Source organism: Notamacropus eugenii, chromosome 2, assembly GCF_028372415.1.
Source record: "Notamacropus eugenii isolate mMacEug1 chromosome 2, mMacEug1.pri_v2, whole genome shotgun sequence".
In the NCBI taxonomy this organism is placed as follows: domain Eukaryota; kingdom Metazoa; phylum Chordata; class Mammalia; order Diprotodontia; family Macropodidae; genus Notamacropus; species Notamacropus eugenii.
The window spans coordinates 24,454,553-24,467,774 of NC_092873.1; the positions used below are offsets into that span (position 1 = coordinate 24,454,553).

Genomic DNA, 13,222 nt, shown 5'->3' on the forward strand with positions numbered 1-13,222 from the left:
GGCAGTAGTTATCTACTACATGAACCCCAAATGTCCATATTGTTCCCACAATACTTCAAAGGTCTCATTTCCTTTAAAACTCCACTCCAGTGATACCTCCTATTACAGGAAGCCTTCCCTGATTGCTTCCCCAGCAACTGGTACCTTCTCCTTTCCCACTCATGCCAAGAGAAAAAAAATTACCTTATATCCATTTGATGTATTCAATACATGTGTATACCTGCTAGGACCCCCTTCTAAGTGTAAAGTCCTGGAAGGCAAAGACTTTCTGCTTTTTCTCTGCATCACTGGTGCATAGCTTGGTGCCTGGCAGGATATACATTCTTAATAAAAGTTTGTTGTTTGACTGATTCATGGATTCATCTCTATTAAATTTCTTCTAATTAGTGTAAGCTCGAGCCCAAGGCCCAAAAGTAAAGAAGCTTTTGGCGGTGAGATCTCCATACAGAAGAGTGCCCCACTGCTCTCTGTCCTTCTAAACCCCAACCCCAGCCTGAGCGTTGCTTTAAAGGTCCTCAGTCACTTTCCTGCTGTGGTGCAGCATAACAGGGAAAGGGCTGCCGGTGCAGTCTCAGGACCTGGGTTTGAAGGGTGGTGGGTCAGCTGGGCAGACCTTGGGCTCGTGGCTTGCCTTCTTCAGGCCCAAGGATCCTGTAGCTGGGAGTAAGTGGTCTCCAAAGGGCCTTACAGCCTGGATTCTAAGAGCCTATCTGCAGCCTCGCCAGGTTTCAGATCACAGAATCAGAGCGGAAAGAGACTTTTGAAAGAGAACCCCTTTCTCCAGCCGTCATCCATCATTAGCCAGAAGAGCTTCTCTGAGAAGCTCTCACTCCTGCCCCTCTTCCCCCACAGCTTAATCCACTCTGCAAAGCTCTCCAAAGCAGGAAGCTTTTCCAAGCATGGAGCCTAATTTGGCCTTTTCACAGCATCCCCCGTGCTTCCAGCTCTTTCCTCAGGGGCCCAAAGGAACAACTCTAATTGTCTCCAATAAAATGACTGAAGACAGCCCTCAAGCCTCCCCCCTTGGAGAAACCCCAGAGTTTAGGGGTGAGATAGCAGGTGTCAGAGGCAGGGAGTGCTGACCACCTGCGCCTCTGGGATCAGCTCAGGCCTTCACATAGCGGATGTTAAAGAAACATTGTATGAGGTGGGAGAGGGGCAGCAGAGAGAGAGAGGAAGAAGCGGAGGATGGAGCAGGCAAAGGAAGGGGGAGCAGGCAGAGGTGGAGAGGAGACGTGGGGGGGAGGGGATGAGAGGAGGAGGAGGAGGGAGAAAGAGAGGAGGGGGAGAAGGGAGCAGACCAGACTGAAGCCCTGGATAGCTTCAGCTTGCCCCACTCCCAGCAGCTCTAGCAGCTACACAAAATCAAAAATTAGAGAAGGAAAATCACCATCCCAATACAAGAAGTCACAGCTGTGGAGACACAGGGCAGGACCTCTCAGGACCAAAGGCAGCTCCCAAACTTTGGATCAGACCTGCTAAAGCAGAACATGGTGGAAACAATGACCATGAAAACAAAAGGCTAGTCTGGAATGGTGGCTGCCTGCGCTATCCCTCGTTTTCCAACAAGAGTTCTCCAGGGACTCCTGAATTGCATTGGGATACTTGTGCCATGCTGGGGGACAGAGAATCCTTAGGATTCTTGGGAATGAAACCTCTGAGAGGTGACTGCTGGGAACCTGCGGCCAGGAGGAACCTGGGTTCGACTTTGGAGACACTTGGTAGCTGTGTGACCCAGGGCAAACTACTTCACATGCCGGTGCCTCAGTTTCCTCATCTGGGAATGTTGGGGTCTGCCTGGTTCCCCCATGCCCCCATGAGGAGGGAGAGAGACCTGGAGCCTGGAAAGTGGAGCGCCATGGACGAGTTGTTTGTTCCAAAGGCAGGCAGGAGGTCTGGCCAGACGTCCTCCCCCTACTCTCCCAGCCAAGCCTTACTTCCACTTCTAGGCCCCTTGGGAGCAAGCTGGAAGAAACAGAGGATGGTTCTGGAAAGGCGGCGGTGGTGCAGGCCCTGTAATGGAGCTGGGAGGCAGAGGCGGAGGCAGCTCAGGGCTGGAGCCTCTGACAAGTGGACCGACACCACGTGATGCTCCCCTGCCCCACTCCCCAGCAGCCTGGGCATGCCGGAGCCAACAAACAGCTGTCCGGGAGCCGCCCTGATTCCATCGGTCTCTAGGCGGGGAAGGAGGTGCCTGCAGCTGGAACTACCAGTGCGAGCCAGCAGTTCAAAGCCCCCTACACCCAGGAAGGTGAGAATGAAAGCAATGGTCCGTAGCCACAGCCTTTGGCGGGGGAAAGGGTATGCGGGTGTCACCCCAGAGCTTTCTGTCTTCCCTTCTTTCTCCTCTCTGCTGGGTAAAGTGTTTGGAAGGGAGTGGGCACTAGGGTACCAGAGAAAAGAGTGGTGGGGGGGGGTGGGTATCATCTCCATCCCCCTGCCTCCAAGACCCCACCTATCCACTTCCACCTCTAATCTGTGCAGCCTTTAGAAGCTTCCCTATTTAGCCTGGCAATGTTTACCTCCACGGAGAGCATCTGTTGTTCCTGAATTGGGCAGACTTAGATCTATCCCACATCCCTCATGCTGCAACATGAGCTCATTTCCTTGGGTTCTGGACTCTGGGGACATGAAGATCAGCCACTCCTTGTGGGCCCAGTAAAAGGCATCACCTTCTCCCCTGACCTCCCCATACCCCTGAAGGGCAGGTAATGAAATGAATCCCACTCCCCTTAGACCACCAAAGAGAGTAGAAGAAATCACTTTTCCCAGGCACAACTCTGGGGAAGCTGGGGCCCCTGGTTTCTCCCTCCTGATTTCCTACTACAGGTGGATGGAGCCCAAGACAGAGCTTGGTGCTGCCCGAAGTCACTGGGCTGACAGAAGAGGCTCCCTAGGATCCCTGACTGCCCAAGGGGTAGGCAAGCTCTCCTCTCTTTTCCTCCATGCACATGGCACCCAGCTTTCCCACACACAAGTAGGAAAACTATTTGGTTTTCTCCTCACCTCAACCATCTCCCAACCTCCAGGGCTCCCTAACTATACCTTTCATTGTTCCTCAGCACTAGGTCCTTCCTTCGGCTCAGGCTGAGCTGATGGTGCAGCTCACAGGATCTTAGGTCCTGGAGGGTGCTGGGAGGGGGAGGGGGAGGACTGGCATGGGAGCCAGTGAGCCCTGCTCTGGGGCATCCCACCTTCTTTATCCAATCTGCCCTTCCCCTTCCTTCCCTTTACTGTCTCCTTCCTTGGATCCTCATCTCTCCCTTACTGTCTCCCCTATTCACCTTCTTAAGGAGAGGTCTGGTTATTAGTGCATTAGGCCCCTCCCAGTCCCGCAATTCCAGTCCCCCCAAGGGGTGGGAAGGAGGCCAGCACCAGATAGAAAAGCCATGAGAGGTTTGGACAGAGGGAGAAAGGAGGCAGAATCTTTGGGAAAGATCAAGCATCATTTGGGTTGGGGGAAGAGTCAGGTCCTTGGTGTGGAATGTGCCTTGGGTATTATCTACCCTAACCTCATTTATTTTAGAGGGCCAGCCTGTGGTCCTGGGAGGGGAAGGGTCTTACTAATATTCATATTGGCTATAAAAAGCAGAGCCAAGATTTGGATCCAGGTCCTCTGAAATAAGAACTTAAAATAAGAGGTATCTGAAAGTAGAATAAGCTTCCTCTGGAAATGGTGGAACACATCCTCTGGCTTCCAAAAAACCAGGAGGGAGGGAGGAAAGGAGGGAATTAGAGAGAAATGAAGGGAGAGAAGGAAGAAGGAGAAAGGGAGGGAGGTCCTCCCTAGCTACAGTTCACCACAACCCAGGGAACATTTATTAACCACCTCCCATTGGCTGGGCACTGATGAGGCAAACATGCTGGTTCTCAAGATCCCTGTTTGTTGACTTGTGGTACTTATGCCCATGCTCCAGAATTCACTAGCGTTCTAAGGAGGACACACAGTGCACTTTACAGGCTGGTGGACAAGGTCTCTGAGATCCCCTCCACCTCAGACTTTCTGGGATTTGGTGATGCCGGATCCAGGCTCCTCTCCTCAGTCACAGATGGGGTCAGATGGAGTAGGACTTGCTCAAGGGACATTATTAAGTCATTGACAAGGCCCTGGAGTTAACAGACAGCTCAGAGAGCAAAGGGAGAATCAGTCAGAGGACCTGGGTAGGAGACCCTTGAGCAAGGTCCAGGGTGTCAAAGGGACTTAGAAAGAAGTTCCTGAAAGATGGAGCTTAAGTTTTCTTTAACACCTGGCTGGGCAAGAGGGTAGCATGAAAATTCCTCCTAGGTTTTCTCACTTTGATAAATATTTTCCCTTCCCCACAAGGCACTAACTACACAAGGGTACATCCAGGGTCCAGTCTGCAGCTTTGCTGAGGTTCAGAAGAGTCAGAGAGGGCAGGATGTGGCTGTGGTTGGGGTAAAGGAGAAGGAAACTTTGGGGTATCCAGGCACACCACCCCTCCTTTCAGTCCCCAAGTAACTGCCAGTTCAAAGAAGCCCAGAAGCCCTAGACCATAGCCAGAGAATGAGTCATCCCTGAAGGACAAGTAACAAAAGCCCCCTTCCTCCCTCCACCCCAAAAAGAGCCCATCCTACCTCCCAACAGAAAACTCTTCAGGAAATTGAAGAGGAGAGAAAAGACTGTAGTGGACAGATATCTCTTTCAGAGGGTGGTCCCTTCCTAACCCCCTAAACAGCAAACAATGATTGCACAGCTTTCCTCTAAGAGCCAGCACCCAAATGACTCTAAAGTGAAATTCTCATTTCCCTGATGATTCCCAATTTTAATTGTAATCTGCATCCCAGAAAACAAGAATGCATCCCTCTTTGAGAAATGGTGCCCCAAAGTTGCAGCCCAGTTCCAAGTTGAGAGAAGCTTCTCTGGGCTGCTCATTAAAAGCACTTTCAGCTTTTCCATACATTAAGTTCCAAGGACAGCTGAATGTCTCCAGCCTTCTGCAATTAGTTGTAGTGCCTGGTGACCAGCTCTTGTCCCCTGCTGCTTTGGAAGGTGAAGGGGGTGGTCATTCCAGGCAATTACATCATCAAGGGGATGCAGAGTCCTTCCATGACTCCTTGGTTCCCATGTTGGCTCACAACTCTGACCTCTGTCTTATCTCCCCTGGGCATTGATGAAGGTCTGAGACAGGGATGGGTAGGGCAATGAAAGGAGTTCCCGGTACATCGCCATGTTTTCCTTGTGTTCACAGGGACGTTGGGTGTCAGCAGAGTCCCAGAGAGGGATCCTGAGCATGGACGCAGGTGCTGGAGAGCAGGTTCCTGGCTATCATGGGGTTGGTAACCAGACCGAGGACGTGAAGCATCTCATCATGAGCGATGAGGGGCTGGTCTTCAGCGTTATCATCCTTGCTCTGACAGAGGCTGTGGGGCTGGTGGGGCTGGCCGGGAATGGCATTGTGCTGTGGCTCCTAAGCAGCCGCATCCATCGCAACAACTTCTCCATCTACCTCCTCGACTTGGCCAGCGCTGACTTCCTCTTCCTTTGTTGCCACTTGGTGATTGTTATTCCTGAAACTCTCCAGCATCACTTCAGCTTCCCCCATTACGTCTACGACAGCCTCCTGGCCCTGAGGTTTTTCTTCTACACGGTGGGCCTGAGCCTCTTGGCAGCCATCAGCATGGAGCAGTGTGCAGCCACACTCTGGCCCACATGCTACAGCCGCCGCCGGCCCCCACACACATCGGCCATCGTGTGCGCCCTGCTCTGGGCCCTCTGCCTCCTGCTGCACTTCCTGTCTTACGGCACCTGCGGGGAGCTGTCCGGGGGCACCTCAGGGACGCTGTGCAGCCAGATCGGCTTGGCCCGGGTGGGTTTGCTCTTCCTCCTCTTGACCACAATGTGCGTGTCCAGTCTGATCCTGCTGGTCAGGGTGGAGTGTGGCTCTCAGCGCCGCTGGCCCCTGAAGTTCTACCTGATTATCCTGTTTACGGTTCTCACATTCCTCTTCTGTGGCCTTCCCTTTGGCATCTACAGGCTCTCCCTGAATTGGATGGACATCCCTGCCTACTACTACTGCCTCAGTATTCTCATGGCCTGTGTCAATAGCTCTGCCAAGCCGCTGATCTACTTCTGTGTGGGCAGCCTCAGGCAACGAAGATTCCAGGAGCCCCTCAAGGCTGTCCTCCTGAGGGCCCTGGGGGATGAGGAAGAGCTGGGGGAGGGTGGAGAGATGCTGGATACAGGACCCGTGGAAATCTAGGCCTCGGCTCCGGAGGATGGGGGGGTCACCCCTCAGGATGCCTGATTCTTTTCGTTCAGCTGTACTTATTCCTCTGCCCCTGCCAATGAGACAGGATGCTACCTTAACTTGGTTCCCACAATCTTTTCTTCTGGGGTGGGAATACCCACCAGCCTGGGGTCCCAGGATTTCTTGGGGCAGCCAGGGCCAGAACTGGTTTATTGCACATGGAGGCTTTAATTCAGTATAACCCTCCTTCCCCTTGGCTATGTAGAGGGAAGGTGAGGCTGAAACCAGTGTTAAAATATAGAGGCTGCTAAAAGTATTTGAACTCCTTTGTCAGGGAGAAACAACTGACCTGAGTACTAAGTTAGCAGGAATCACTATCCTCAGACACCTGCACCCCCTCTAGCCCAGCCACACTTGCAAGTGAGTTCCTGGCACTAACCTCCCTAGACTTGGTGGTCTCTGTCCCCTCCCCCTCATCCCTGTCATAAGGCAGTGGCCAGGATATCTCACTCCCTGAGTCCTAATATTCAGAAGCCCAGAGTCTCTCTCCATAATCCTTCCTGACCCCCAGGGCTGAGAAGCTGTTTTGTTCCTGTCCTGTGTGGACAAGCTCACCACAGACACGTGCTCTCTGTATCCCCCATTCCCACCCAAGTCAAGCTACAACTGCCCAGGAGTGAATGGATAGGATTTTTACATTACAAGTTCATATGCCTGGTGTTTCACTGAGGACCAGAAGGCTGGTCACAAAATTTAGACGGCTCATTAAAAAATCTTGGCCAACAAAGGGAGAGTGAGAGCAAGCTCATCAAGATGATGATGGCTGGCAGGATCATCAGGCGGTTCTGGAGCCACTGTGACATCCAATCTAAAGCACAAAGATTCAAAGGTGAAGAAAGAGAGAGAAGTGAGAGCACAGCCAACCTCCGAGGACCCCTGGTCTAGCCCATCCCTAAAGAGACAGACTCTCTCCCTTCCCCAGTTACGTGGCCAGCCAGCCTGTGCTCCAAGAGTGAGGGTAAGGTCACTGATTTTATTCTCTGGACAGCGCCTCCTGTGGCTCTTCTGGTTGGAATTTCCTTGCATCAAAGTCAAATCTGATGCTCTTTAACTTGGGATCAGAGATTTAGAGCTGGAAAAAATGTGTGAGGCCACCTAGCCCTAAAGGAGACTGAGGCTCCAAAAGCCAACCAGCAGTCAACAAGCAACTATTAAGAGCTTACTATGTACCAGGCACTCAGGTGATTTCCCCACGGCCTCACCACTAGTCAGTAAGTCCTATCAGAAGTGCTTACCTTGGTTTTCTGACTCTCTAACCACAATGCAATGCTATCTAACTCTTGGGGGTTGGGGGAGGAAGGGATGAGAAGAAAAGACTAGTTCTTCCCTGTGAATACAAGAAAACCTCCAAAGCTAAGGTCTTGGTCAGAGTAGGGAAAGGAAAAGAATAGGTTGGGATAAAGACTATCTCTAGGTTGAGACCTTTGTGCTCCCAGAGCATGAAGGATACAAACCAGTGAGGGCCTTCCTCAGAGATGGGGAAAGGTTACAGATATGTCAGTCTTAAGATCCCAGTAGGAGGCAGAATGGGAGCCAGTGATGATCCTTCCAAAGATCGCCCTTGGACCTGACCTGTCCAGCTTCAGCTAAGTTCTTATCACTTCTAGGGATGCCTGCGTTCTTCATCCCCTCCATACCAAGGCAGCTCACTGACTTGACAAAGAAGGGACAAGACCCGTTTTTCTATCTCTATTGCTACAGACAGATACTAGGAAGTGACTGGTAAGGCCCTGTGGTCCTACACAAGGTATGGAAATTTCCAGCATGGGACATGAAAGTTTGAAGGAAATGGCAGCAGGAAGAGATGGGACCAGAGTAGAGGCAGCCTGCCACAAATGAGGCCCATGGATCTCAGGCCAAAGAAATTAAAACATGTTTGTGGACTCTCATGGTTCCTTTATCCAAATCACTGATAAACAATTTTAAATGGCACAGGGTCAAACAGATGCCAGAGACCTCCACCGGAAACCTCCATCCAAAGGAAAATGCTGATGTTAAAGACAGCCTCTGGAGTCTGGCCATTCAACCAGTCCTGAAGCCACATGATTGTGTAAGGTCTCCCTCATAACCCTTCTTTATTTCCATAAGAATAGCATGACAAGCCTTGTCAAGTGCTTTTTTCAAACCTAGGTTATCCATATCTGCAGCATTGCCATGAAGTACCTGTCTAGTAATCGTGTTAAAAACAAAAACAACAGATTTCTTTGGGTCTGGTGTACAATTTATTAAGGCATGCTGGCTGCTTACAATGTCCACTTCTTTCCTAGTTGATCACTGACCCTCTCCTTAATCATCCATTCTAGGATATTGCCAGGACTAGCATTCACCACTAGTTTACCTCTGGTAAACAGGATTCACCCTCTTCCCCCTTTTGAAATCTATCATTTGTCCCCTCCTAGTCTTGAAGTACCTGTCCTAGTGGCTGTTATGTCCCCTCTGTCTCTTCTCCACATTCAACCTCCCAATTTTTTTTTACTCAGACCACATAGGACTCATCTCCAGGACCCTCATACATACCCCTGACTGCTCTGTAGCTTACCAAGGCTCTTCTGAAAATGGGGTCCCAGAGATGACTATAATATACCAGATGTGGTCTGACAAGAGCAGAAGACAGCCACCAGAGACATCCTCATCCCCCCACCCCCGGTGTCTTGGAGGACATGCTTTTTGTTCTGCAGAGTTTCCAAAGACATCACAGAATTCCTTTAGCATAATCATATAAACAAGGTTTGCTGCATGGCCCTGTGAACTGGCTGATGGTTGTTAGTGGAATTGGCACGGGTTTGCTCATTCCTTCTTGCGTCTCTGTAACCACCATATTTATCCCACATCTTTGACTTTTATGATCTCATTTGGAGCCACTGCCTTCCCTGGGACAAAACTAGAGAGGGTGGGGAACCCAGGAGGTAGACTCAGGGTCACAGGCTTAAGTCACTGAATGTTTCCTACAAGCAGAAGTTGCTAATCTTTGTATTTATTAAAGAGAACTGAAGGATCTCCTGTCTGTGCCCCACCCCATCTGCTCAAGGTAACAGCTTACACTGGTCTGACAGTCAGGCCTCCACACTTACCTGGGCTCTCCATACTCTAAAACAAGCTTTTTCCTGTCACCAATAAAGACCTCTGCTCCTCCTAGGGAAGAATATCCCCACAACTTCCCCTGGAGAAAGGGTCCCATGTGATCAGAGAGGGGGGCTGCAGCCTCCCAGTGTCCTCTGGGAGTGCATATCATCAGACAGATACATGGTGATGCCAATATACACATGTATCTATATGTGTGCCTGTGTATATAGCATGCCTATACATTTCTACCCTGAGACACAGACACATGACCCAGTGGAGGAGGAGCACCAGGGAAACTAAGAGGTTCTTTATGCTGGATTCACGTCAGAGCAGGTTCCTGACGGAAGGGCAGCAGTCAGCTTTTGGCCCTCAGGCTGGAGGCTCCTCTGAGGGCCGACTGGAAGGGGCCAAATGCTCCCCCTCCCCGAACCCTCCCCCCCACTGAAGATTCACTTCAACAGATTTTTCACTGGACCATGACTTCTCAGATCTCCAGCTAGAGGAATCTTGGAGGTTCTCTCATCCAACCCACCTCACTTTTCAGATGAGGAAACTGAGGCACAGAGAAGCTAACTCATTTGCCCAAGGTCCCATAATAGCATCAGAGACAACCTTTGAATATAAGTCCTAGAACTGCAAAGCCAGTTTTTCCGTATTTTCTCTCCCCACCACCTCACTTGTCTGTGTCCCATTCTCTCCACTCACAGAGCCACTACTTCCAACCAGACCCTCATCACCCCTCCTCTGCCTGCTGCAGTGGCCTCCTAACTGGTTCCCCTACCTCAGATCTCCCCCCCACCCTACCCCATCCTCCACAAAACAGCCAAAGGGTGTTTCCTAAAGGGTGAATCTGATGATGGGACTCTTGTGCTGTATGAACTTCAGGGGCTCCTTACCATCTCTGGGGTCAAAAAGAAAGTGTGTTAGACACTTAAAACATCTCCCTATCTGCTCCTTCACAGCTTTCCAGTCTTCCAACACTTCCTCACACCACCCAGCTTGCCCAATATGCTGCTTTACCACCCATCTCCTTGACTTTCCACTGGGTTCCCCCATGTCTGAAAGGCCCTCCCTCCTCACCTCTGCCTCTTAGCAGCCCTGGTCTCCTCATGCAAAACCCAGCACCGGGAGTCTCTCCTGATTCCTCCTTTCCTTCAGAATCTTACCCTGGCTCCCTATTTGCACCTACGCAAAATGACAGGGATAGGGTCTAGTCTTCAATGAGTACAAACCCTGGGTAAAGGAGACCAGGTGCCCGGGCAGCTCTGAGCCACAGGGCTTAAAAAGTACCAGAAGGGGCCAAATTCTTGTCAACACTGTGTTGACCAGTGTGGATGGTCCTGATCCTCAAGTCCAACCTCTTTGTGACTGCTCCAGGGCCTTTAAGTCCCCTCCTCTGGCCCTTCCAGACTTGTAGCTGCCTGGCAGCCTGTGCAAACCCCATCCCAGCTCCCCAGTTCCTATCCCTGCCCTTAGCTCTTCAGTTCCAACCCCACCCTCTGTTTTCCACAGAAATGACCCAGCCACCCCTACTCATGACCCAGCCTCAACCCTTTGTGAGAGTCCCTAGGCCTGAGTTCAGGGTCATGGAGGTTTAACAAGAACACAGTGGTCTCTATGGAGGTAAGGGTAAGAGGCTTTGGGGTCCTGACCAGAGGGGCTCTCAAGACTGTCAGTGTCTGGGATCCAAAACCTGGTTCTGCTCCATATAGGAACCAGCTTGAGGGCTCTGCCCATCCATGGGCCAGGAGGTTCCATTTCTGTCAGGGGAACGTTTGGTGGAAATAGGGGCGTTGCTGCCTGGGGGTGCCAAGAAATTCCTGGAAGCCCTGGGGTGACTTCTGATCTTTCTCCTCAGGCATCTCCATGAGGTCTCTTTTCTATCCTCAAACACCACACCCTCGGATCTTATATCCTCTTGCCTTATGTTTCCTCAGGCCTAAGGACTGGAATGATTGAGACACACTCCTTGGCACTGCTCTAGGAGTATATAGCCGGGTCAGGGAGAATTGCGCCTAGGCTAATGCCCCTCTGCATTCTGTTCTGTTTTCTAGTTCTGCCCTGCCCCCAACCCTGAAAGGACAACAATGCATGCATTCATAGGGTGGAAGGGGGTACATGTACACATAGACCATACACAAGCAGAGACCAAACATCAGACCTACATAAACCTAAACTAGCTTCTGGGGAGTGGAGGGGGGGGAGGTTTCTTATTCCCAACAGTAGATGAAATCAGGTAATGTCTGAAATACTTTGCAGACCTTAAAGCTGAATAATTGTGAGCTATTATTATCAGTCAGGATGCCAGAAAGACTGCCCATGGCTCATACCACTAGTGGCCTTTTCTTTCTTTCAGAGCCCAGGCCACCTTCTCTTCCACATCCTCCACATGAAAACCCACTCTCCTTTGAGAATGGAAACAGTCTGACCTCACCTATGGGAGTGAGGTGGGGGGAGGAGGGGAGTGAAGCTTGCTAGGGCTGTCCTTCCATCACAAAGGAGGCATGTCTCTGAAAGCATAGACTGGGGCATCTTCCAGCTTAAACTCACTTGAAAGGAAATCCCACTCTAAATCACTATTGATTAGAGAGATGCAAATCAAAACAACTCTGAGGTACCACATCACACCTGTTAGATTGGCAAACATGACAGAACAGGAGGATGATAAATGTCGGAGAGGATGTGGGAGAGTTGGAACACTAATTCATTGTTGGTGGAGCTGTGAGCTGATCCAGCCATTCTGGAGAGAGGTTTGGAACTATGCCCAAAGGGCTACAAAAATGTGCATACCCTTTGACCCAACAATATCACTTCTAGGACTGTATCCCCAAGAGATCATAAAAATGGGAAAGGGTCCCACATGTATAAAAATATTTATAGTAGCTCTCTTTGTGGTGGCCAAGAACTGGAAATCAAGGGGATGCCCATCCACTGGGGAATGGCTGAATAAGTTGTGGTATATGAATGTAACGGAATACTATTGTGCTATAAGAAATGATGAATAGGAAGACTTCAGAGAAGCCTGGAAAGACTTATATGATCGATGCTGAGCGAAAGGAGCAGAACCAGGACAACTTTGTGCACAGCAACGACCACAGTGTGCGAGAGTTTTTTCTGGTAGACTTGAAACTTCATTGCAATGTCAGGACTTAAAAAAAAATTCCCAGTGGTCTTTTAAGGCAAAATGCCTTCCACATCCAGAGAAAGAATTATGGAATTCAATTGCAGAATGTAGCAGATCATTTTCTTTTGTATTACGTTTTGGTTTGTTATATGATTTCTCCCATTTGTTTGAATTCTTCTATGCAACACGACTGTGGTGAAAATGTATTTAATAGGAATGCATGTGTAGAACCTATGTAAAATTGTATGCTGTCTTGGGGGGAAAGGGGAAACGTAGCAGGGAGGGAGGGAAAAAGAAATCTAAGTTATACGATGGTGATTGTGGAACACTGAAAATGAATAAAATTAATAAAATAAAAAAAATTTTAAAAAAGAAAGGAATTCCCCCCAAGCTCCCCGATTCTTTGGAGGATGGCAGCAACATTTTTGAAGGCTCAGTATCACCATCTTTTAAGCCAATGAGCCAATGAGCATTTCCATATATTAATGAAGAGTCAGTCAATAAGCTTTTATTAAGCACCTAGTATGTTCTAGGCACCGAGGATACAACAGCAGCTCACAGTCCGATGGAGGAAGCAACAGGCAGATCACTCCACACCCATGAGACAGGATACATCAGACATGATCTCAGAGGACAGGCACCAGCATTTAGGGGCAGGTGTCTTGAAGAGGGGAGAATTTTAGTCAGGACTTGAAGGACCCAGAAAAGTTAGATAGCAGAGATGGGGAGTGAAAGAATTCTAGGCCTGGGGAGCAATCAGTGAAGA

At 50.0% G+C, this 13,222-nt stretch overlaps 1 protein-coding gene across 2 annotated transcripts; it reads left to right on the forward strand.

The window, feature by feature from the left end:
- Nucleotides 1-2,136: 2,136 nt before the first annotated feature.
- LOC140524715 (mas-related G-protein coupled receptor member E-like) lies at nucleotides 2,137-9,006 on the forward strand. Of its 2 annotated transcripts, XM_072639445.1 has the most exons (3): nucleotides 2,137-2,251; nucleotides 2,830-2,917; nucleotides 5,211-9,006. In XM_072639445.1, exons 2-3 carry the CDS (start codon nucleotides 2,834-2,836, stop codon nucleotides 6,219-6,221), a joined length of 1,095 nt encoding a protein of 364 aa, XP_072495546.1. In that variant the 5' UTR covers nucleotides 2,137-2,251; nucleotides 2,830-2,833; the 3' UTR covers nucleotides 6,222-9,006. The 2 variants fall into 2 exon arrangements, with proteins under 2 accessions (XP_072495546.1, XP_072495547.1); XM_072639446.1 differs by lacking the exon at nucleotides 2,830-2,917.
- Nucleotides 9,007-13,222: the final 4,216 nt, after the last annotated feature.